The sequence below is a fragment of the Eptatretus burgeri genome, chromosome 9, assembly GCF_056783735.1.
Source record: "Eptatretus burgeri isolate ZD-2024b chromosome 9, Ebu_testis_v1, whole genome shotgun sequence".
Lineage (NCBI taxonomy): Eukaryota > Metazoa > Chordata > Myxini > Myxiniformes > Myxinidae > Eptatretus > Eptatretus burgeri.
Window position 1 is genome coordinate 11,743,831 of NC_140969.1, and position 23,615 is coordinate 11,767,445.

Here is a 23,615-nt window from a genome sequence, read left to right on the forward strand (position 1 = left end):
TTGGTCTTGGAAATTCAAAAAACTTATAGGCTCTAATGATGCCATTAAGACTGAAGAGCAATTAGCTGATGAATTACATAAACCAATATTCACAAAGTTTCAGAGAAGGAAAGTTTATTCCAAGGAAGTTGATTATATCTGGTCTGCTGATTTGATTGAACTCAATAATGATAAGGGGTACAAGTATGCTTTAACCGTTATTGATTTGAGGAGTAGATATGCGTGGGTTGTACCATTAAAAAACAAAACAGGTAATACTCTTATGTTAGCCTTCCAACAGATATTTAATAAAAGTAAGAGAAAACCTAAAAAATTGTGGACTGATGAGGGTAGGGAGTTTTATAACAAGACATTTATGAATTTTCTAAAAAATAACAGTATTACATTATACAGTACCTTTAATGAAGGGAAGGCAGTTGTTGTTGAACGTTTTAATCGTACCTTAAAAGAGAGACTATATAAAAAATTCACACAACTCGGTTCACAACAATGGTCATCTTTTATTCAAGATATTGTGGATAAGTACAATGACATGATTCACACGTCAACAAATATGAAGCCATCAGAAACATTTACAAAATTAAAATATGAAAAAGAGATTAATGCCAGAAAACCTAAGTTCAAAGTTGGTGATATCGTAAGAATATATAAGTGGAAATCTCATTTTGAAAAAGGTTATACGAAAAGATGGACCAACGAGCTTTTTAAAATTGTTGATGTAATAGATACGGTTCCTTGGACTTATAAGATATATGATTTGGAAGGGAAGAGATTTTAGGTTCATTTTATTCACAGGAATTACAAAAGACAAAGATAAATTGAAATTTTTTGACTCCGCCCTTTTGGCTCCACCCACACAAGCCCCCGCCCACACAAGCCCCGCCCACACAAACCCCACACAAACCCCACCACACCCCCCCCACAAGCTCCAATAAATTGAAATTTTTGACTCCGCCCCTTTTTGACTCCGCCCACACACGCCCCTCCCACCGAAGCCCCGCCCACACAAACCCCACACAAACCCCACACAAGCTCCACACAACCTCCACACAAAAACTCCACACAAGCTCCACACACACAAACCCCACACAAGCTCCACCCATATTCATCATATTCACATAATTAGTGATTAGTTAATTAGTTCCTCACACACACAACATGTTTATTTAATTAAAAAATTATCCTCCCATCCACACAAGTTCCACTCATCCACCCATCCCCCATCTCTCCACCCATCCATTTATCCACATAAGCCTCATCCACATTCACCCCTCCCACACAAGCTCCACCCACATAAACCCCTGCCCATATAAACCCTGCCCACATAAACCCCTCCCACATAAGCCCTGCCGACACAAGCTCCACACAAAAACTCCACACACATAAACCCCTCCCACACAAGCTCCACCCACATAAACCCCCGCCCACACAAGCCCCACCCACACACACACACCCCGCCCACACAAGCCCCTCCCACACACACCCCACCCACACAAGCCCCCACCGAAGCCCCGCCCACACAAGCCCCGCCCACACAAGCCCCACCCCCTCATCCCCCTGTGCGCCCCCACCTTTGACCCACCACCTCCCTCATCCCACCCCCACCCTTCCCCACACACACACATGGGGAGGGGAGGGATGGGATGAGGGGGTGATGGGTCATTGGGGAGCGCACCTACCCCCTCCCCCCCTCCCCCAACCCCCCCTTTACATCTCTTTTATTCTTTTCTTGTAATTCAGAATCAAGTAATTGTAAACAAAACAAATATAATTTATTAATATTGAAAATATTAAATATTCATTTGCGAGAATGTACAATCTTTCCCAGCAATCTTCTTCAGATGCCTTGTGATTTCGAAACTCAGACACCATATTCTGTTTTGAAACAAAAAGTGGATAATAATTAGGTTCTATAAAGATAATTACATGGTAATATGAATAAGCCTCGTTGACCACTGAATTAACACACCAGGAGCCTGTCATCCTTTCAAGGTCAATAAAATGAATTCCAGTGTACTGACAAAACCACGTCCAAACTAATGATGCAACCAACATAAGGCGACATTCTAAAGAGAGAGTGATATTAATAATAATTCAGAAATATTTACCTCCAGAAAATCATGTGTTGTACGAGTGATATTAATAATAATTCAGAAATATTTACCTCCAGAAAATCATGTGTTGTACAAGATTGCTTCAACAGCTGATGTTGTGCGATAGTGCTGAAAAAAAAAAAAAAATAAGTCAAGGGTATAGATGAAGAGACAGACAGGGAAAGCAACACACACACACACACACACACACACGCATACACACACACATAGACACACACACACGTGCCTCACCATTGGTTTAATTCATTCGAGATCAGAGACCAGTCATTATAAATCATTGGCCTCTTCAATAAGAGCAGAGAGAGGTAGGTAGAAAGACAGACAGAGAGAGAGGCACACACACGTGTCTCACCATTGGTTTAATTCCTTCGAGATGAGAGGACGTGATAAGACTTCATGCCACTCATTGAAAATGTCTTTCAATTCTCTTCTAAAATCATTGATCTCTTCAATAAGAGTATTAATTTCATGAACCACGTCGTGATATGTGAACTCAATTTCTTCCAATGCCCTGTCAGGGAAAAAATATATATATATCAGAATTATCATGATTTAATTAATAATCATTTGCTTCATCGTTCAAAGAGAAAAGCATACACAAACTTACCAACTCTGTAGTGGGCTGTTGGCTTCATCGGAAGAAATATCGTCCATGCCTCAGTTGTAAAAATGAAAATTCCGTCTGGCAGAAACTTTGTCTGGCGAACCGCTTATAAAGCAACGATGAGGAAATTGCTTAATCATTGGGTGTGGGCACAGGAAATGACAAGCTTCTCTTAATGATCTCATCTGGCCACCGCCCGAGTTGCAAATCGTTTTTGGACATAAACCACGCCATAAACGTTTTGATTCAAATGTTTTCAGTTCGTGTTCTGAGATAAAATATAAACACGAGACCTTGTCTCACAGAATAGTTCCTATTTTTTCACAGCATGACAGTCCAAAACCACTTCCTCATTCACACAGCACGGCCGTGTCAAAAACACTTCCTCATTTTCACGGCATGAACTGAAAACATTTGAAACAAAACTTTTTTTCTGGCATGGTTTATGTACAAAAATGATTTGCAACTCGGGCGGTGGCCAGATGAGATCATTAAGAAAAGTTTATCATTTCGTAATGGCACAAAAGGGGTATCTTAAAAAATATAAAGATTCAAATGTTTTGTTTTTCAATATTTTAGATGGGGATTATTGTGCAAAGAAAATTAAACTATTGAAGGAATTTGAGAATGAACAAATGTTTATAGGTTCAATGAGTGAGCTAAACAATATGCATTGGTTATTTGATAAAGAGTGCCCCGAGGCTTAGACGTTTCAGATATTTCTTTAGAATCACCTTTAACAAATCTTTATCTTGTTGTATGGGCGATTTGAATAGAGAGCCCCTAGGTTAAAAGGGGAAATAAAAAAATGACCGTTTTTACAGCCATTTTTCCCTGTTGTGCAGGGGTTTGGCTTTTCTTGAGGCAATGTTTTATGGCCGGATGCCCTTCCTGACACCAACCCTGGTCGCCTCTTACGACACACAGGGATATGGTACACCTATTCTAACCGGGGCATACACCGGGACCAGTACACTGGCACTCATTTCGCCGACCTCGGAAGGATGGCAGGCTGAGTCAACCCCCTGGTGTTAATTCAGCAGCCAACGGGATTTGAACTCAGGACCCTGGGATCCCAAGCCGCCACCCTAACAACTAAGCCAACACCAGGCTCCAGGTTAAAAGGGGAGACAAATAAATATACCTTGGGCTAAAAAGGGGATTTATTTTTTCAGGGGAAAAAAAAGAAAAATTTCATGGCTGAAAATCCCCCATTCATTTACATGGGGAAAAGTGAGCCAGAACCAGTATTCTTTCCCTACTAAAAATTCTTTCCCTACTTTCCCTAAAAAAGCAATTTACCTGGAATGACACAAATCCTGCCAGTTCAACTTCCTCCAAAGCTAAAATGGGTGGATGAAGGTGTCAAATATCTTGGGGGTTTTTCTGGGATCTCCACAATATAGCCAGAAAAACTGGGATGGTGTTCCTGAATGGGTGGTAAAAAGATTGAGTAGGTGGAAGACAGCCCTGCCCCACCTTTCGTATAGAGGTCAGGTCCTGATCATCAACAATTTAGTTGCCTCCTGTTTATGGCACAGATTCATTTGCCTGCAACCACTGGAAGGCTTGTTAAATGGAGTACAAAAGCAGCTGTTGGACTTCTGGGGAGGCCATCACTGGTTCCGACCAACCATTATATGCCGCCCATTGGTCGAAGGTGGCCAGGGGATGGTCGACACCAGGAGCCGGATAATGGTCTTTCGGCTATGCTCTGTAAAAAAAAAAATTGCTATCTGAAGAGCAATTACCCAACCACCTCCTGGCTTCTCACATTCTGCAGCAGGCGGGTGGGCCCGGATATGGCCGTGAATGTTTTCTGGTCCTGCTTCAGTGTGTTGACGCATCTTCTCTCTCTGATTTTTATCAGTCTATTGAACGCCTGGCAGAGCCTTTCAGTGTGCCGCCAGCAGGGCACCTATGTAACGAAGATGTTTGCTCAAGAACCTTTGTTCTTTAATCTTCTCTTCCCTAGTATTCCCAGAAGTCGGGACTTCTGCCAACATTTCATATCAGCTGGAATCACAAAAGTATGGCACCTCTGGCATGTTTCAGGTTGTCGATGGAAATCCGCACAGGAAATAGCTGACCTCACAGGAACTCACTCAAAAAGAGTGATCGGAAAAATATTGAGAGACGTCACACGAATAGGGTTCCAACTGGGATTAGTTTGGACCCAGGAACATGAAGCACTGTTTAATGAGTGGATTTTTCCCAAATTATATACACAGTTTATTCCAAATAACTTACCCCCCATTAGAATGGGGTTAAAATCCTTTCAAAAGACGAGCAGCAAAGAACTTTACAAGTCTTGTGTCAAACAACTGCTTGGGGATACACCTTTAAACGGAGTAACCCGGTGGAAGAGACTGATGCCTGCCAGACCCCCCTCTGAACCTTTATGGGACTCTATGTATAACAAGCTCATAAGTAAAAGGTCTGGTGATCTCCAATGGAGGTTGATCCACTCGATAGTCCCTTCCAAGAGGCTAATTAGTAAATTTTCTCCTGTATCTACGTGTTGCCCATTTTGTATATGTTCGGAAGATGTGTTCCGTGCTTTTATTAACTGTGTGAGATTGATTCCTTTATTTAATTGGCTAAATTTTGTGTCACACAAAATGAATGTTGGGTTTTCTTTGAGTTCCTTTAATTTTGGCTTTCATGTCAAACCTAATAAGGAAGATATACTTTTTAGATTTCTCCTAGCAACATATCTCTCAAGGAGAGCAAAATTGAATGGAAAACCCATCGGGCAATGTGACATAATGGTTTTCTTTAATTCTCTCGTGTTAGCGAGAATAAAACTTGAATTTTCTTTCTCCCAAGATGCTAAAAATCTTGATGAGTTCACCAATACTTGGTGTCAGGATGCAATCGGAGCAACTCATAATACTTTTGGGTCAATGTACAAACTCTCTCTCTTCTCTTCTCTTCTCTTCTCTTCTCTTCTCTCTCTTTTTTTTTATTGTATTTTAGTAATTTTCTGTAGCTTCCTTTGTTTCATTGCTTTTATGTACCAATTGTTGATGTAACTATATAATTTTTTTTTGTATTTTGTGATAATAAAAGTACTTCAAAAGTCAAAAATAAAAAGAGTCTCTCTCTCCCTCTCCCCCCCGCATCTCTCCCCTCCCCCAATCTCTCTCCCTCCCCTCTCTCTCTCTTTTTTTATTGTATTTTAGTAATTTTCTGTAGCTTCCTTTGTTTCATTACTTTTATGTACCAATTGTTGATGTAACTATATAATTTTTTTTTTGTGTTTTATGATAATAAAAGGACTTCAAAAGTCAAAAATAAAAAGAGTCTCTCTCTCCCTCTCCCCCCCCCCCATCTCTCCCCTCCCCCAATCTCTCTCCCTCCCCTCTCTCTATCTTTTTCTCTCCCCCTCTCCCTCCCCCTCTCTCTGTCTGTCTCTCTCCCTCCCCCTCCCTCCCTACCTCCTCTATCCTTCTCTCTCCCCCTCCCTCCCTCCCTGCCTCCTCTCTCTGTCTTTATCTCTCCCTCCCTCCTCTCTCTCTCTCTCTCCCCTCCCTCTGCCTTCCCCCTCTCTCTTCCTCCGTTTAAACTCCCCGTCAGCGAAGCAATGGGTTGTATTTGTTCGTAAGACATAAAGAAAACATAACCCAGCCAAAGCGCCATAGATCACACTTATACAAATAGTGAAATTTGCAGGCGAGAACTTTCCTTTGACTATAATGTGCAGGGTGGGAGGCGATGATGCAGTCCATTCTGGAAGTCAGTGCTGAAGTAGGCCAACGATGATCAACACCTCAAGACCTGTACCCTCAACCAGCTCCCCTTTGTTCTTTGCTTTCTCCAAGAGTTCTTGAGTCTGCGTTCTCTCCCATCTCCGAGGTTGCTTCTGGACGCTTCTTCACAGCTGTTAGCTTCACAGCTTCTTCACAGCTACACAGTGCTGAGTACTTGCTCCCAGAATTTAGAAAGAGTCTGAGTACTGTAAAATGATTGGTTGTGCATTCACAAGTGTCATAAAATGAAAAACTTTAGGCTTTAATGTGTGTGTGTATGTATATATATATATATATATATATATATATATATATATATATATATATATATTGTTGTGAGCCGGGGTCTGGTGGCGAGAATGACCACTAGGTGGGTGAAGTTACGTCGTCTCCCACCAGACTCCCAGAATTGTAGGCCGTCACTCACGGATAATTCCGTAACGCGGCGGGTCGCTTAACCAACTGTGGACGTCAATACCTCAACCGCGTAGCATAGAGTCTTCCTGCCAGGTGTAATCAGTTTACCTAATTAACCACGCGGTTTCGACTACCGGGGAACCACGCCCTCAGTATACCTTGCGCGAACCGGATCAATCTACAAACAATGGTAGAGTACCAACCACCAACTCCGGATCGGATGCAGCCGAGCGGAACTGCCAAGGACGTACCGGCTAGAATGAGCAGATTATCGGGGATAAAAACCCGACTAAACTTATATCTGAACTATGCTGGACCAATGAAGGAAAAGACAAAAACGAACTGGGAACATTTCTGCAATAATTTATTTACACTGGGTGAGGAAAAACATGTGGTACAGGAACAAGTTTATTGGTGTGTTATGCAGGGGAAAGGAGAGAGAGATGTAGTGAGAATTTTTACAGCAACTTATAAAAGCAGACACAGTGCAGACTTACGCGAGAATAATACAGGCAAGAATTACAGTAATCAAAAACTTAAACAGTTTTTAATTAATGGACAGGCGCCACACACTCAGACACACACTCGGACAAAATAAACCCAGTTGAATGGCAAAGGACTTTTGCAGCCACGGAGGGAGGGAGCTGAGGTCGCAGTTCTTTTGGTACCTGAACGTTCCGAGGGAAGGGATGCTCCGTGGTGCGGCACCCGACAGAGGTCATGCAGTTCGGCCCAACGTCGCACGTGTGGAGACCGTGTCTGCAAAGGAGCCCGGGTGGAGAGCGCGGAGTCCAAGGTATGAACAGGGCTGCAAACAGGAGCAGGACCCGACCGAGGCCTGGTCAAGGTCTTTTCAGCTCTCTCACAACCAACCAACGAACAAACTTTCAAATCCAACCAGTGAACCTCTTCCTCAACCAACAACAAACTTTCCAACTCTCTCACTCTACTCTGAGGATGGTGTCGTAATTTATAGATCCCCAACATCGGGGAGGGGCCTTGGCGAAGCCGACGTCATCGTCCGTCCTGATTGGACAGGGCCTTCATGGGGTCCGCCCTTCCTGGGCGGGATTTTGGCCAGGCCGGGAGAGCCCGCTAACTTCACGCGTGTGGACGTCAAGAAGGAATTAGAACGTTTGGGGAAGCTGAAGAACTGGAACAGCGAACGCGAAGATTTTGCCTCAAGAAACGAGCCTCCGGAGACAGCAGATGGACAATGGTGCGCTGTGGCCAGCAAACCAAGGGCTGCAAGCGCTATGGTACCGTGGATCGTAATGGAGGGGATATAATGATTTATTAATCTAACAAAAAAAACATCGCAATGCACCCCAGTGTTCTCCCACTACACACAAGGTATGGATCTATGTACACATATACTTATGGCATAACTAACTTCGGGACAACTGTATGTTTGTATGCATACGGTTCTCAGAACCGTAACAATATATATATATATATATATATATATATATATATATATATATATATATATATATATATATATATATATATATATATATATATATATATATATATATATATATATATATATATATATATATATATATTGATCATACCCCAATTGTGGATAAGAAGAGGTTGTTAGACATTTAATATGACAGTAGTCCCTTAGCCTGGTGTTGGCTTCGTGGTTAGGGTGGCGGCTTGGGATCCTCGGGTCCTGAGTTCAAGCCCCGTTGGGCCGCTGAATTAATGCACCAGGAGGTTGACTCAGCCTGTCATCCTTCCGATGTCGGCAAAATTTATCCATGCACAGATTTATCCCCTCTCGTGTTCAGTTGTCTTACCCTTCCTCCCGCCCTTGGTTTACTGAAGCTTGTGGCGAGGCAGTTGTCCTGAAACAACTTGCCTTTGCCTCATGGAAAGCAAACCCAACTGAGGGCAATCTCAGTTCTTTCCACAAAGCTCGGAACAAGTGTGTAGCTACCCTCAGGAGAGCCAGAAAACAACATCTTTCTCATCTCAAGTCTGAACTCTCAAACCTCTCTCCCTCCTCAAAATCCTGGTGGCGTTTAATCAAATCTGTTTCTGGTGTATGTTCCCCCTCCATCCCCTCCCTTACCTCAAATGGCCGCACTGCTGATTCCACACGTGATAAAGCTGAATGTCTAAACTCGGTGTTTGCAGCTAAATCTTGTGTCCCAAACCCATCACTATCTCTACCCACTTTACCCAGTCGCACCCAACTGTCCCTGGACTCTGTATCCTTTTCTCCTGACAAGGTGGAGAGCTTGCTTTCAAACCTCGAGTCAGATTCTGCAACCGGTCCAGACGGCATCAGCCCACGTGTCCTCAAAGCCTGCTCTTCTGCTCTTGCTCACCCTCTCTCTGTTCTATTCACCCTCTCATTTTCCCAAGGTCATCTGCCATCTGCTTGGAAATCTGCTAACATCACTGCCCTGCATAAAAAAGGTGCAAAAACAGATCCCTGTAACTATAGACCAATCAGCCTTCTCCCAATCATCAGCAAGGTTATGGAATCCATCATCGCTTCAGACATGAAATCCTTCCTCTTCTCCAATGGCTTGATTTCCAATCATCAATTTGGTTTCAGACCAGGTCACTCTACCCTAGATATGCTGCTACTGCTCTCCCATCAATGGATGGAGGTCCTCAATGCCAGACAGGAAATCCGAGCCGTATCCCTGGACATATCACGTGCTTTTGACACAGTCTGGCACCCTGCCCTACTCACCAAACTCTCTTCCCATGGTATTCAAGGCCATCTCCACTCATGGCTCGCAGACTTCCTCTCCTGTCGCAGTCAACGTGTGGCCCTAAATGGAGTTCTTTCATCCCCTCTTCCTGTGCAGGCTGGAGTTCCTCAAGGTAGCGTTCTGGGCCCTGTTCTTTTTCTGGTTTTCATCAATGATCTCTCGGACTCTCTGGAAAATCCTCTATTTCTCTTTGCCGATGACTCAACCCTCTGCCGTACCATCTGTCATCCCTCAGACCGGCAAGCAGCAGCTTCTTCGCTCACTGCAGATCTGGATAAAATCACAAACTGGTCCAACACGTGGAACATGTCTTTCAATCCAGACAAATCTCACACTCTCACTATGTCTCTTCGAAAGGACCGTTTACAAAACCCCCCATCCACTTTCTCAACAATCCTCTGGAAGAAGTCTTTTCTTTCAAGCTTCTGGGTCTCACTATCTGCCATGACCTTTCCTGGGAAAGTCACATTTCCAACCTTGCCTCAAAAGCCAGTCGCCGACTGGGAATCCTCCGTCGTGCAAAGTCCTTCCTCGGCCCTCTTGAGCTCCTGACCACTTACAAAGCTTTTGTCCGTAGCCTGATGGAGTACTGCTCTCCCCTCTGGGCTGGTGCTCCTGCCTCCCACCTTTCTCGACTTCACGCTGTCGAAACCAGGGCTTTTAAGATCATTGGCATCTCCCGCAATGAAGCTGAGTCTTTGGGCCTCTCACTCAATCACCGCAGGTTGGTCGGTGGTCTTTCTGTCTTCTACCGACTCCTCTCCAGCCTTGCCCCCCTGCTCTCTCTGTGATTTGTCCCAACCACATTTCCACAGGGCGCTCAAGGTCCGCCAACAACCCCCTTCTGGTAAAACTACCAAAATCACGAATCACTGCTCATCTTCACTCTTTCATTCCTCTTTTTCCCGCCTTTGGAATAAACTCCCTCACTCTATTCTTTCCCATTCTTCCCTCCAGGCTTTCAAAACAGCTGTTCACCACCACCTCTTATCTTCCCCCATCCAAATCCTCGAACTTTTCTACCCCCGATAATCCACCCAAGCCCACTTCCTTCAATTCTCCTGCTTTCCTTCCTGAAAGTCCCTTTAATGTCCATCTTCCCCTCGCCATGTTCCCCGTCCCATCCCCATCCCTCTCCCTTCCACAGTTCACCTGTGTCTGTTCCCCAATGTTTTGTCCCTTCCACTCCCGCCCCTCTTGTCTCATGCCTCCTTGCTGTGAGTTGTGTGTTAGCTCTCATACGAGCCTCGACCAAGGTATACAAAAAAAAAAAAATAAAAAAAAAAAAAAAAAAAATAATGAGTGCCAGTGCACTGGTAAGGGGGACACTGCATCAAAGGCATAGCCACGTCCCAACCAATGATGCAACCAGCAGCCACAGGCTGCACTTGATAGAGAGAGTCGTCCCTTTGTTCTCATATTTATAACATTGTTTTTCATTTATCAGGGGTTACCCCAAACCATAGCACTCAATCGCCTGCACAATGGGTCATCTACACTTCTGAGCACCACTACCCATGCTGCTGTCACACTGATGTATTTAATATTTTCATTTTCAGGTCTAAATTAAATATTATCGGTCGAGGGTCCCACCACTGCAGGCTGAGGATCTGGGGTCCTGAAGCGGAATGGGGGTGAAGGGGGAATCGGTCCAGATGCCGGAAGTTCCTGGAGGGTCTCTCCCGCATCTCTGACGGTAAAAATGACTTTTAATCATGCCATCATTTTGGTATATTTTAAAGTCAAAATTTGTTTCACCAACACTTTAATTGCAGGTAATGACATGTCTTGGAATACGACATGAAAACAAAGGAAAGAATGCAAAAACTGATGAGGGAATTCCAGAGACTGCAGATTTTTGCTCATTTGTATATTTGTTATGGTCTGTGTACATGTATGTTTTTTTTGCTTTTCAACTTGACATACACTGTATTTGAGTTCATAATTGAAATTAAACCTCATTGCTTTTGTTGTCATTCAATAACCGAGCTATCCACTACTCATGATAACATTACTTTGGTGTACTCCTGATAATTACCTCCATGACCGAAGGTGCACGGAGGTTATGTTTTCACCCGTCTGTTAGCAGGATATCTCTGGGTTCGGAAACATTTGGTGGAGAGGTTGGGTGTGTGACAAGGCCAAATTGATTCGATTTTGGTGAAGCTCCGGATACTAGATTTAAAAATTTTTTAAAGTGATTCTTCACCATTGAGAGATAAGATTGGGCCAAAAAATTGATATCTCCAGTGTTTATATATATATATATATATATATATATATATATATATATATATATATATATATATATATATATATTGTTACGTTTGAGGGGGGGGTATGCATTCAAAGGGTAAGTCAGGTCAGGTATGGGAGCATGTGCCAGAACAGCGCGTCGCTGCGTCCACTTTCCGCCGGTACTCCAGGGGCCTCCGTCTGGCCATCCCCCAGGCAGATGCCAGGCCCATCCCCATCTCCTTGAGATGATGGTCAACCTGTTGCAACCATGAGGAACGTGGTCGACCCACTGGCCTCCTCCACTCATGAGACTCCCTCGCTGAGAGAATCTGGTGAGCAGGATCAGAGTCAGGAAAACGAGCCACATGTCCATACAGCCGCAACTGACGCTCACGGACTATGCAGGTAACAAATCTCATCCGAGTCTCTCTCAGCAACCGCTCGTTGGACACAAAATCCGACCAGCGATAGCCAAGGATTCTCCGAAGAGACCTGGTACCAAAGGAATTAAGTCTCCGTCTCAGATCCTTGGTCAGAGTCCAAGTCTCGCACCCATAGAGCAAGACTGAAAGTACCAAGGACCTGAAGACTCGGACTTTCGTCCTCCCGCACAGGTACCGGCAGCGCCACACCCCATGATCCAGTGAATCCATGACTCCCCAGGCCCGACCCAGACGTCTATTGACCTCTGACTCGCAGCCAGCAGAGACATGAATATCACTGCCAAGGTAAGTGAATCTCTCCACGACCTCAACATCCTCACCACAAACAGACACAGACAGGACAGCAGCATCCAAGATGTCACCGAAAGCCTGGATCTTAGTTTTGACCCAAGAAACCCGTAATCCCAATGGCTCCGACTCCTCATTCAGCACCTCGAGGGCCCCCAAGAGGATGTCTAAAGTCTCCGCAAAGATGACTGCATCATCTGCAAAGTCAAGGTCTGAGATCTTGACATTCCCAAATGACGCACCGCAACTTGATCTCCCCGACATCCTCCCTAGAATCCAGTCCATACAAGTGCTGAAAAGTGTGGGGGCAAGTACACATCCCTGACGAACTCCAGTAACAACTGGAAATAAGTCAGAGGTGGTACCACCACACTTCACAGCACTCTCAGTACCAGAGTAGAGTTCAGACATCAGATCGATCAGTTTTGGTGGCACCCCACGAAGACCAAGAATCCTCCAGAGGACATCCCGATTCACTGAATCGAACGCCTTACAGAGATCAACATAGGCTGCAAGCAGCCCCTGCCGAAACTCTCGTCTGCATTCGGTGAGGACACGAAGTGCAAGGATACGGTCAATCATTGACCTCTTTGGTGTAAAGCCTGACTGCTCTGGACGCTGGTGCTCAAGCAGATGGTGGCGAACCCTATTGAGAATTATCCAAGCAAAGACCTTGCCCGGCACTGAGAGCAGCGTCACCCCTCGGTAGTTGTTGCAGTCTTGGCGATCACCCTTCCCTTTTCAGAGAGGAACAACAAGGCCCCTCTTCCAGTCAGTTGGGATGATGCCTGTGTTCCAGGCAGAGCACAAAACTGCATGCAACGACACGAGTGCAGCATTTCCACCAGCCTTGAGAAGTTCGGCATGGATGCCACAGATCCCTGGAGCTTTGCCCCGTTTCAACTGGTTCACCGCAGCCCGTGTTTCCACAAGCATAGGTGGACCACAGTTGATTCGAGGGTCAGCAACAGGGATTGTAACACCCTTGACGTCCAACTCGACAGTTGGGGGATCAGCCTGGTACAACCGCTGAAAGTAACCGGCCCAGCGGGCCTTCACTTCAGACTCCTCTGTCAAGAGCCTACCACTCTCTGCTCTAACTGCAGTGCTCCGAGGGATGGGCTTGGATGAACGTAATGCGCGAATTCCCCTGTAAGCGGGACGAGAATCACCTGTCCACAGGTGATGCTCTACCCCCTCACAGATTCCTCGCACATAGGTCTCCTTGTCCACCCTCAGTGCACGTACAGTTTTACGCCTCAGCTCCCTGAACAGCTCAGCTCTGCCATTCAGCCTGGCCCTGCGACTCTGGTCAATGGTATCCAGTGTCCCTTGAGAGACAAAATTCTTCTTTGCCCTGCAGTGAGCTCCAAGGCATCCACCGGCAACATCAAGGACGGTGGTCTTGAAGGCGCTCCACAACTCTTCAGGACCCCCCAAAACACCCAGACCCCCCAAGTGTCCACTCAGCCTGTTCGCAAACTCCTCAGCTACTCTCTCATCCCTGAGCTTGGCAACATCCAGCCTCGGCTGGGATGGTACCATTCTCCAGGATTTAAGGTGCAGCTTTAGAGTTGCTACAACAAGCCTGTGGTCAGTATTGAGGAACTGAGCACTCCGGTAGACCCTGCAGTTCTGGATCATCCTCCAACGACCGTCAATGAGGACATGGTCAATCTCCTTTGCCACACCGCCAGCGTTGGAATACCAAGTCCAGCGATGAGCTTGTGGGCGCTGAAACCATGAACCAGCCACCCTAAGTCCATGACTTCTTGCAAAGTCAAGGAACTTAGTGCCATTCTGGTTCATAGTTCCTGACCCATGGGGACCAACACACACCTCATAACCGTCCAGGGTAATTAGGATGTTTAATTAGGTATGCCATGCTGTTCGAGTTTACCAGGATCTCGATGTAATAAGTAGCAATTCAGTGGTGATAAGTTGTCTAGTAAATGTTCATTTCTTCAAGGGGGGGAAATGATAATTGTCACATAATTAGATAGGGACACGGGATAGGGTAAGTGTGTCTGCGTAAACCCCTTTTTGGTATTCTCTGGAGACTGGCCGTGACGTCACAGGACAGTGCAGCGGATGGCTCCGCCCCGTGATCACGATTGGCGGAAGGCGATGGTGGTGGGCCAATAAACGGCTCGATTGAAGTGACGAGGACAGAAGGATAAAAAGGTTCTGTTCGGGGTCGAAAAAGAAGAGGTAGAAGATTACAACCAAAAGATCGTGTTTTTTTGGTGTGGTTCCCTGTGGTGGCAGAGAGCGTCCTTGTTGTTGTGCTGCTGATTCGATCGTGTTCTTGATCGTGTCTTGGAGCCTTGCTGATCCTCGTGCCTCACCTTGGTTGGCTCTGGGGTTCTGCTGACTCGGAGTACGGGGTCGAACGGCGGGCGGACCTGCCTCCCTCTCCTGCTCGCAACTTGGCGCCAGAACTGGTTCCCTGGTGGCTGTGAGCAGACTTGGGCCAAGACCAGGAGGTCGACAGCACCACGGTTTCTCCTGCCCCCCTGACGAGAGCAAGGCCAGCTCGTCCGACGCCGATCCAGGGACAGTTGCGTCCACACCACGGTCCAGCCTGACCACCAGAAATAGCTACGTTGTGTGTGTGTGTGTGTGTGTGTGTGTGTGTGTGTGTGTGTGTGTGTGTGTGTGTGTGTGTGTGTGTGTGTGTGTGTGTGTGTGTGTGTGTGTGTGTGTGTGTGTGTGTGTGTGCATGTGCTTGGCGCCTTAGAGGGATTGAGAACTGTATATTCATTGGAATTGTCTGTGTTTTTCCCCACACCCGATCCCACACCATCCCGTCGAATCGCCCCGGATCCCTCTTCTTGCTGAGTCTTGTTATTTCTGATTAATAGTAAAAACAAATAAACATCATCAACTCAGTGAAAAGTGACTCGTGCCACCTTCCTCGTCCCGTTTGCGGTAGAGCGATTAGAGCCGCCATGTTTGGGTTATAAATAAATAAACCGCCTCCATCGTTTCGGCTCATTCTCCGTTGGCGGGACTGTTCAAGTCCCGTGGACGTCACAAAATATATATATATATATATATATATATATATATATGTATGTATATATGTCGCCTGGTGTTGGCGCAGTGGTTAGGGCAGTGGCTTGGGACCCAAAAGGTCCTGAGTTCAAGCCCCGTTGGGACACTGAATTAATATATGTATATATATATATATATACAAAGTCAAAAACACCAGGGGGTTGACTCAGCCTGTCATCCTTCCGAGGTCGGCGAAATGAGTACCAGTTGTACTGGGCCCAGTGTATGCCCCGGTTAGAATAGGTGTACCATATCTCTGTGTGTCGTAAGAGGCGACCAGGGTTGCGTCAGGAAGGGCATCCGGCGTAAAAACCTATGCCAAATCATTATGCGGACAACAAAACGACGGTTGATCCGCTGTGGCGACCCCTAACGGGAGCTAGCCGAAAGAAGAAGAAGAAGATATATATATATATATATATATATATATATATATATATATATATATATATATATATATATATATATATATATATATATAAGTGTTGTTGTGGACTTCGGGGATCACCACGAGGGGAAGTACTCGGACTCTTCCCTAACGCCCGGTCCTGCAAGCCGATATCCCACGGGTTGCTGAGCAACCACAAATGTCAATTAAACTTGTCAACTGTAACAGGGTTCTGACACCATTTACCTGTTGGTGAGCTGACATGACCAATAGAGGTCTGTGCCCTCAGTATGCACTTGTCTATCTATTCAAGTATGGCGGAGCGAGAACCATGGGTACGCACTGGCTAGACTGGAGCCAATCATGTGGGGTAAAGCTTCCCGTCTAACAATAATGCGGACTGTGCTGGACCCGAGGACCAATGAAGGAAAGGAAACTACAAGCAGATTTTGAAGAACAAGCACCAATGGTTTATTTACAGGGTGGGGAGTGAGCAAAAGCAAGTGGCACATTAAAGAGAAGAAGGTTTATTTACAGGGTATCTGTACAGCAGGGACATACAGTATTGGTGTGGTGTGGCAAAAGACATGCATGCAATAGCAAAGGGACAAAGGGTAGAGTCACCTCGTTCTATCTAACTTATGCACGTTACTTTGTGGAGGTTGGAATTGGGATTTAAGCTTTATTTTATTGTTTTTATCTAACTTGCTTATAATATTTTCCTTCATTAAGCTTTGTTTGTTGCTTGCATATAGTTAAATATTTGTTAATGTTCTGATGTGGGGTTTTCCTTTTTAAATGATTTAAAACATTACCATGAATTGTATTTGGAGAGATGGGCCGAGTAGAAACACTGTGCAGCATGGATGTTGACCTTGGGGTGGTGGGGGGGGGGGGGCGATCATCTCTCCTTTCACCATCCCCTATGTTTCCTCTCTCCTCTCTCCTCTCTCCTCTCTCCTCTCTCCTCTCTCCTGGAGCGTTGAGATAAAGAAGGATATGGTGATTGCTGATGCAGATGTCTTGTGAAAGTCAAGATGACTTTGATGAAAGTCAGATGTCAAGAGAGATGAGGGAAGCTGAGGAATTGGCGACGTCCTTGCTTATCTGGCATGAACACATGGGCACTTGCAGGTCCAAAGTGCAGGTAAGATGATGGTGGAGGAAATTGGGAGTAAAGGGGTGTCGTGGTACGTGTTGAAGAGGTACGAGTGGGATGCGGTGTCAGTGCTTATAACAAGATTGGACAGGGTGTGAATCAGTGGTCACTCTCGGGACGTGCCACGAGCATGGCGTCCTGACTTGTGACATGCCACAAGCATGAAGGACCGATGGGTAGTATTCCCCATGTGTCACCTGAATGCTCTGGAAGGGCGTGGATGGCATGCTGGATAACAGGGTGGTCTTTGCTGTTCGGAGAATGTAAGGGAACGGTGAGCGTACACTTGTGCCCATGTGCAACAGGCTTTTTTTGGTGGCAGACTGGGCCTAGGTGCGAGTGTGAGCCAAAGGCATCCCCAGGCAAGGCGAGATGATGATCTTGAGGTACAGGAAAGCGGTTGCAATGGTGAGGTGTATGGAGGTGGGTGTAATCATTGTGGATTAAGTGGAACTGTCAGGCAATGGCGGTTTGTACTGTCGGCAAAGGCTGGAAAGGCAAGCTTGATTGGTGGGTTTCAAACGAGATGGAAATAAAATCCATGTTTCTGAGTTTAAGTCGGCAGGGTGGTTATTGCTGGCATTGAGAGAATTGTTCTGAAAAAGCTAGTGTGGTTGAAGCGGCAGTTTGGATTTGGCATGCAGGTTCAAATGGGAGCACAAGCAGAGAGTGTTCAATCGTGTAAGTAGAAGATGATGGGGGAGAAGTGGGAACAACCTAAATAATCCTTCACAACTCATATTCCCTTTGTTACCCATTAGATACAAGGGAGTACCCTACTTGGAACATGTAATAATAAAATAACTAACTCGGGAACTGCTATATTTTGTGTGCCTTTGCCTTGGGGTCTTGGTTCTCAGAACCGTGACAATATATATATATATATATATTTATACACACATATAGACAAATACATATACATCCATATCGGACAAAATTTGGTGGACAGGTTGGGTGTGTGACGAGAACGCATTGGCAGATCCAACGTATCAGTGGGATACAAAACACAAACTGTTCAGCCTGGCTTAGGTATGCATTCTAACAAGTGCTGTTCTCGTATAAATGGTTATTTGGCTTGGGGGTTAAGTTGGCCAAGGCTTCTGATTGGAAAAATTGACATTCGGGAATCATTGCAATAATAACCAAAGGTGTCAATTTAAGTAAAGTTATGGATTATTGTCAATTACATTTTGATGGGGCTTTAAAGTAAATCGTACAACTGAAGCACTTCTGCACAGGAAACAGTATTTTTTGTTTTTTGGTTTTAAAAAAAAATTTTTTCGTCAAAGTTATAAAAAAAAAAATTTCGTCAAAGTCTGACGTGAAAACTTGGCAGGCAAAAAGACTGGTGACATGCACCCTAAACACATCCATTGCAGCAAGAATACTCTCCCAGACCACGAAACAACTGCAGTCTCCAAGGTCCCTCGTTCTCCCATTCATGAGCAGTGTCACTTAGGCAACTCAAATAATCATGTTTTTCCGACTAAATTTGAGGCCAACAAGGCGCAATAGATCAGGTTTCACAATGATCTCATTGTAGGAACATTTCATTTACACACCAAGGAATATTCCCATCCTTGGAAGCTTTTATTATCTGACAGTTGTCACTTCACAGAAATCTCACTCTCAAATCTCACTCTCAAATCTCACTCGCAAATATGGACAGAATGCAAGTTGGTTAAAATATTGAATTGTACCCACATAGCTAGGACTACAGCCTGATATGCAAGTTTTAATCATATAATTAAACTTTCCAGGAGGAAATAAACCACAGAAGAATGCTCTGCTTAGGTAAATTCCCTTAGCAACTCCCCTCTCATGTCTCAGGTATGTATATTGGAATCTAACTGTGGAAATGGGTTTGGCACTAACTTGGTAAGGGCACTTGGGTTCATATACAAAAACACTTGGAGGCATCACAGGAAATCTTTTTTTAAAAAGTGATCAGACCACAGTGATATACCCTTTGGCAACACAAGAAAACTATTTTAAAATTAATACAGAGCACTTTACAACTTTGCATTTCAGTAGTTCTGGACTCGCTCACCCACAAACAAACAGCACGACTTAAATCGGAAATGACAATGCACTTTCAAGGTATAAAATCAACTTGCGATTAAATTAGACATTAAAACGTTAGGGTTAAATCAGACAACTTTGTCAAATTGTGACAAAGGCCGGTTGGGTGCGCGACTCAAGTCATACACCTAGCTGGAGAACTTAAACCACGGGCAATGCAGACAAACACACGCTGAGGAATGTGCGGAGATAACTTGGACGTAATATCCACATTAAAGTTATAAAAACAATTTATAGTTATGTTTGACACAAAAATGCAACAGTTAAATTGGTGAAACTCTGCCTCAGGCTGCCTGGGGCACAACATTCCAGTTGATCTGCAAGCACACACCAATAGTCGCACAAATCCTTTCAACAATGGGCGAGGCTAATTACCATTTAAAAAATAAAGATAAAAAAAAACAATGTACACTGACTGCTGCATCCCCCAACATATTGTTGCGGTTCTGCAAAATTGGAACTCCCCCCAGGCAATGGCACACAACACGTAGCAGTCCCGAAACAGTTATTTTATTAGTATTTGTTTTAGTGTCCTTCCCTTACATGTTGTGGGTTTATGTGACAAGATGTGAGGCGTGGGCTTTAAGTCGTGTTTTTCTTTCTATTTATTACCAATCTTTTATTCTTTACATTATTTTGCTTTCCTACACACGCCAACCTCTCCTTCCTTCACGCATGCATACACACCAAGGACCATAGTAACAGGGGCAACTCATTTGCGTACGTGCACCCTTTCCTATTCAAATCGCACGTCATTATCCAATAGACATTACACCTCAGACTTCACCAGACTCGACCCCCAACGTTGCAGCACTTTATACACTATCAACATTCCTTTATAAAAATCACCACACCATTAGACCACAACCCAAGCTCACTTACCTTCTCCATTAATAACCTCAACCATCACGCCATAATTCACCGCTACGGTGTCGCTACAAGTGCCTTAACACAGTCACCACTACAAAAAGACCACCACTCCCTTTCTTCGGACAAACAGGAAACGGGGGAGTGCGGCGTACCGTTTCAGATACTCTGATCTGGACGTTCTTGCGTGCAACTTGGGAGCGCAAGAGTGCACAAGACTTCGTTCAACATCATGTGGATAGCCTTAGTGCTCCACTCAATTATGGCCCTCATTGAATGTCTGGCACGTGTTTGTGGCCGAAGAGCGCAACCGAATACCACAGCGCCACGTTAACCTCGGAGATGGATTGCGTGGCAGAGTTTGTGGAGAGTGAGGCCATTTCCACTGCTGAAACCTTGCAAGGGCGGAGTTAGCACAGGAGTGATCGTACATGCACCAATGAGGGTGTGGGAAAACACCCAACGTTGCATCTGATCCGCTCCCAAGCGTCGCCCCCATGAGGGGATTACAAAAAAGGCTTGGTTTTCTGTCAAGCATTCTTCTTATTTTTCTTTGGGTCATGGTGCAGTGCACACTGGAGCTTGATGGTGCAAGCGGAATGAAACAGAATGGAGCCCACGGAGCAGAGTGCAGAATGAGTGGAAAGCCAGATGTCAGAACAAGTGCAGTATTCACCAACCCATAGCATTTACACATACAGACCTCTTTAAACTTCACTTTCATACTATCTTCTCTCACATTCTTTGCTTTATTTTCAACCTCCATTGATCCACATTGTTACACCTTCCTCTCCACACTTCACCTGCATATCACCGCACCCCCCTCCGGCCATGCACCATCGACACCATGAATTTTCCTCCCCCCTCCCCACTCCTTAGCGACTGGGTTTGCGTTGGTCTGTCGACCACGCCTGGTAAACAGAGGTCGCCAATACCTCGTACTATCTCTTATCTCCCTTTCATTTCTAATTTCCTCAGGGAATGATTCTGATAGCGCCAGTTTTGTTAGCGTATTTAAGATTGTCGAAGTTTTAGGATTTGGGTCTTGTATTTGTAAATAATAGTTTTTCTTTTGCCACACCACACCAATCCTTGATTTCCCTGCTGTACGGATCTTTTGTATTAAACCTTTGCTTGTTGTACACATACCTTTCCTCACCCTTTGAGTAAATAAATTATTTGTCATAATAATTATACCCATTTCGTCGTGTCTTTTCCTCTACATGTAGTGTCAGCTGGGAAGTTTTACCCTACGTGATTTCATCTGTTAAGCGGGGAATACTTGGCACTCCGCTCAGCTGCACCTGATATGGTAAGATTAAGATAGGTGCGCATGGAGGGCATGAGCCCCCTTGATATCGTCATCCAAAGGTAAGGTAACTACGTGAAGTAGTGACACCCTGCCAGGTTTGGAGGGATCAATCGATGTTTGTGGTTGATTAGCAACCTGCCAAGCTGCAGAGTTATCCGCAGCAGGTGGCCTCGGGATCGGGTGTTCGGGAGGACCTCGAGTGCTTCCCCTTATGGCGAACCTCCAACCCCGGACTGTAACAATATCAATATTTATAGGCAACACCACAGGTATACCATACCTCTGGCTATATTGAAATATAGGGAAATAATTGATAAATTCAAGGCACAATTGCAGTACGACCTATTTCTGAAAGAGCTGATTTTTTGATATTCACCCACCTGGGAAAGTGAAAACGCAGACAAGGTGAAAACGCACGGACAATCAACCACCTGTGATGTTCTCCTAGGACTAAGTTCATTGAACACTTTAGAAATGAGAACGGTGGCACTCACTAGAGTGCATACCTCTGCCAGGCTGAACAGTTTACGTTTTGTATCCCACTAATAGGTCAGATCTGAATCCGGACTTTAACCAAAATCGAACCGGCTTGATCTTGTCACCTAACCAACTCATGCACCAAGTTTTATCATAATAATCCGTCCATAACTTTTTGAGATCTGGTGCTTTCGTATATCGTTTTCGTCCCATCTCTCAATGGTGAAGAATCACTTTTAAAATTCTCGTATCCAGATCTGGAATTGGATTTTCAACAAAATCGAATCAATTCTTCCTTCTGCCCCCGTTACTAGTAAGCTCGTACTCATTTTGCCAGCAGTGGAAGGATGACAGGCTGAGTCAACCCACCTGTTATTTCAAAGTCACGACAGGGGCTCAAACTCAAGACCCTAAGATCTTAAACCAGCCACCTTAACCATTAAGCCAACAGCATGCTTCTGTCAATGGTGAAGAATCACTTTTAAAAAATTAAATAATTCTCGTATCCAGATCTGGATTTTCACCAAAATCTAATCATTTCGTTCCAGTCGCACACCCAACCTCTCCACAAGCTTTCGTCCGAATCCGTCCACAACATTTTGAGATATCCTGCTCACAGACATACAGACAGACAGGGGTGAAAACACCACCTGCGTCCACCTTTGGTGATGCAAGGAAGAAGAGGAAAAACAAACCGATGGGTGTGGTCTTACATTAATCATTTTTGTGAGATAACAAAACAAAGTGTAAGACATGGTATAAAGTCATTGCAGGCTTTCTACCATTGAACAAAAGAAAAAAAACAACAACACACAATCCTTTTATTAACCTACAAACAGTGTATTCCAAACAAGCAGGGTTGGTGAGCTTTCCATGTTTATGGAAGGAAGCAACAAGGATCGATGGAAACGCCGACGGTAAACATACGGATTAAAATTGAGGCTTAAAATCATTAATTTGTTCAAAATGTTCAGCCCTAACCCCTTGCCCCCCCTCCCCTAACACCTTGCCTCCCCTCCCCTAAACCCTTACCCCTCTCCCCTAACCCCTTGCCGAATTTGCAGAGGAAAAAGAGCCTCAGGGATTGTTCTATCGGTGAGTTCGAGAGAATTGGGCGGTTGGGAAGCAATGGAGGAAGGCGTCGCGATGCCACAGTCGGCTCCCCAATTTGAGCATGACTCACGTATCCTTACCGAGATGATGTTCATGAACGTAGATTTCCCCGAATTCTGGAGTCCCACCAGTGCCAACTCCATCTCTTTCTTCCAAAAGAGCGAAATGAGCCAATCAAGAAGACGCCTCAAGACGCCGAGCATGGTCTCGTTCTGCGGTGCTGATCGCCCACGATTTGATCTCCGGGAAATCGATCTGTGTGCCGACGTCACGGGGAGTACCACCACTCCCACTCCTCCCCCTCCTGCTATCATTAAATTGGGATGCTCTGGCGAGTCAATGTACAGTACTAAACGATGTAGGCATATGGAAATGTAACATTACACTCCACAATAATTGAGGCATTTGCATGCTATTATTATTAGGGTACCCAGTCTAATGGACTGGGTAACCTATTGTTTTTATTCTGTTTATTTGGGTACCCAGTCTGATGGACTGGGTAACCTATTGTTTTTCTTCTGTTTATTAGGGTACCCAGTCTGATGGACTGGGTAACCTATTGTTTT

General features: G+C 44.9%; 1 protein-coding gene and 2 long non-coding RNA genes across 5 annotated transcripts in view; 1 reads left to right on the forward strand and 2 right to left on the reverse strand.

The window, feature by feature from the left end:
• The window catches only part of LOC147019535 (uncharacterized), a 29,728-nt gene extending 17,881 nt beyond the window's left edge, over positions 1-11,847 (forward strand). The window contains exons 2-3 of one of the 2 annotated variants that reach the window (XR_015061453.1): positions 11,185-11,321; positions 11,401-11,847. This is a non-coding gene — a long non-coding RNA (uncharacterized LOC147019535). The remainder of the gene's footprint in view (positions 1-11,184; positions 11,322-11,400) is intronic. The other variant, XR_015061452.1, reaches the window with a different exon arrangement.
• LOC147019533 (ADP-ribosylation factor-like protein 8B) overlaps positions 1-23,315 on the reverse strand; it is a 121,931-nt gene extending 98,616 nt beyond the window's left edge. Inside the window, exon 1 of the mRNA XM_085894092.1 lies at positions 23,130-23,315. Within this exon, the coding sequence (XP_085750218.1) occupies positions 23,130-23,252 (123 nt within the window). The 5' untranslated portion in view covers positions 23,253-23,315. The remainder of the gene's footprint in view (positions 1-23,129) is intronic.
• On the reverse strand, positions 1,703-3,531 carry LOC147019536 (uncharacterized). Of its 2 annotated transcripts, XR_015061451.1 has the most exons (4): positions 2,722-3,528; positions 2,467-2,625; positions 2,165-2,222; positions 1,703-1,875 (listed from the first exon to the last, which is right to left on the reverse strand). It is a non-coding gene; the product is annotated as an uncharacterized LOC147019536 (long non-coding RNA). The 2 variants fall into 2 exon arrangements; XR_015061450.1 differs by having other exon boundaries at positions 2,467-3,531.
• Positions 23,316-23,615: the final 300 nt, after the last annotated feature.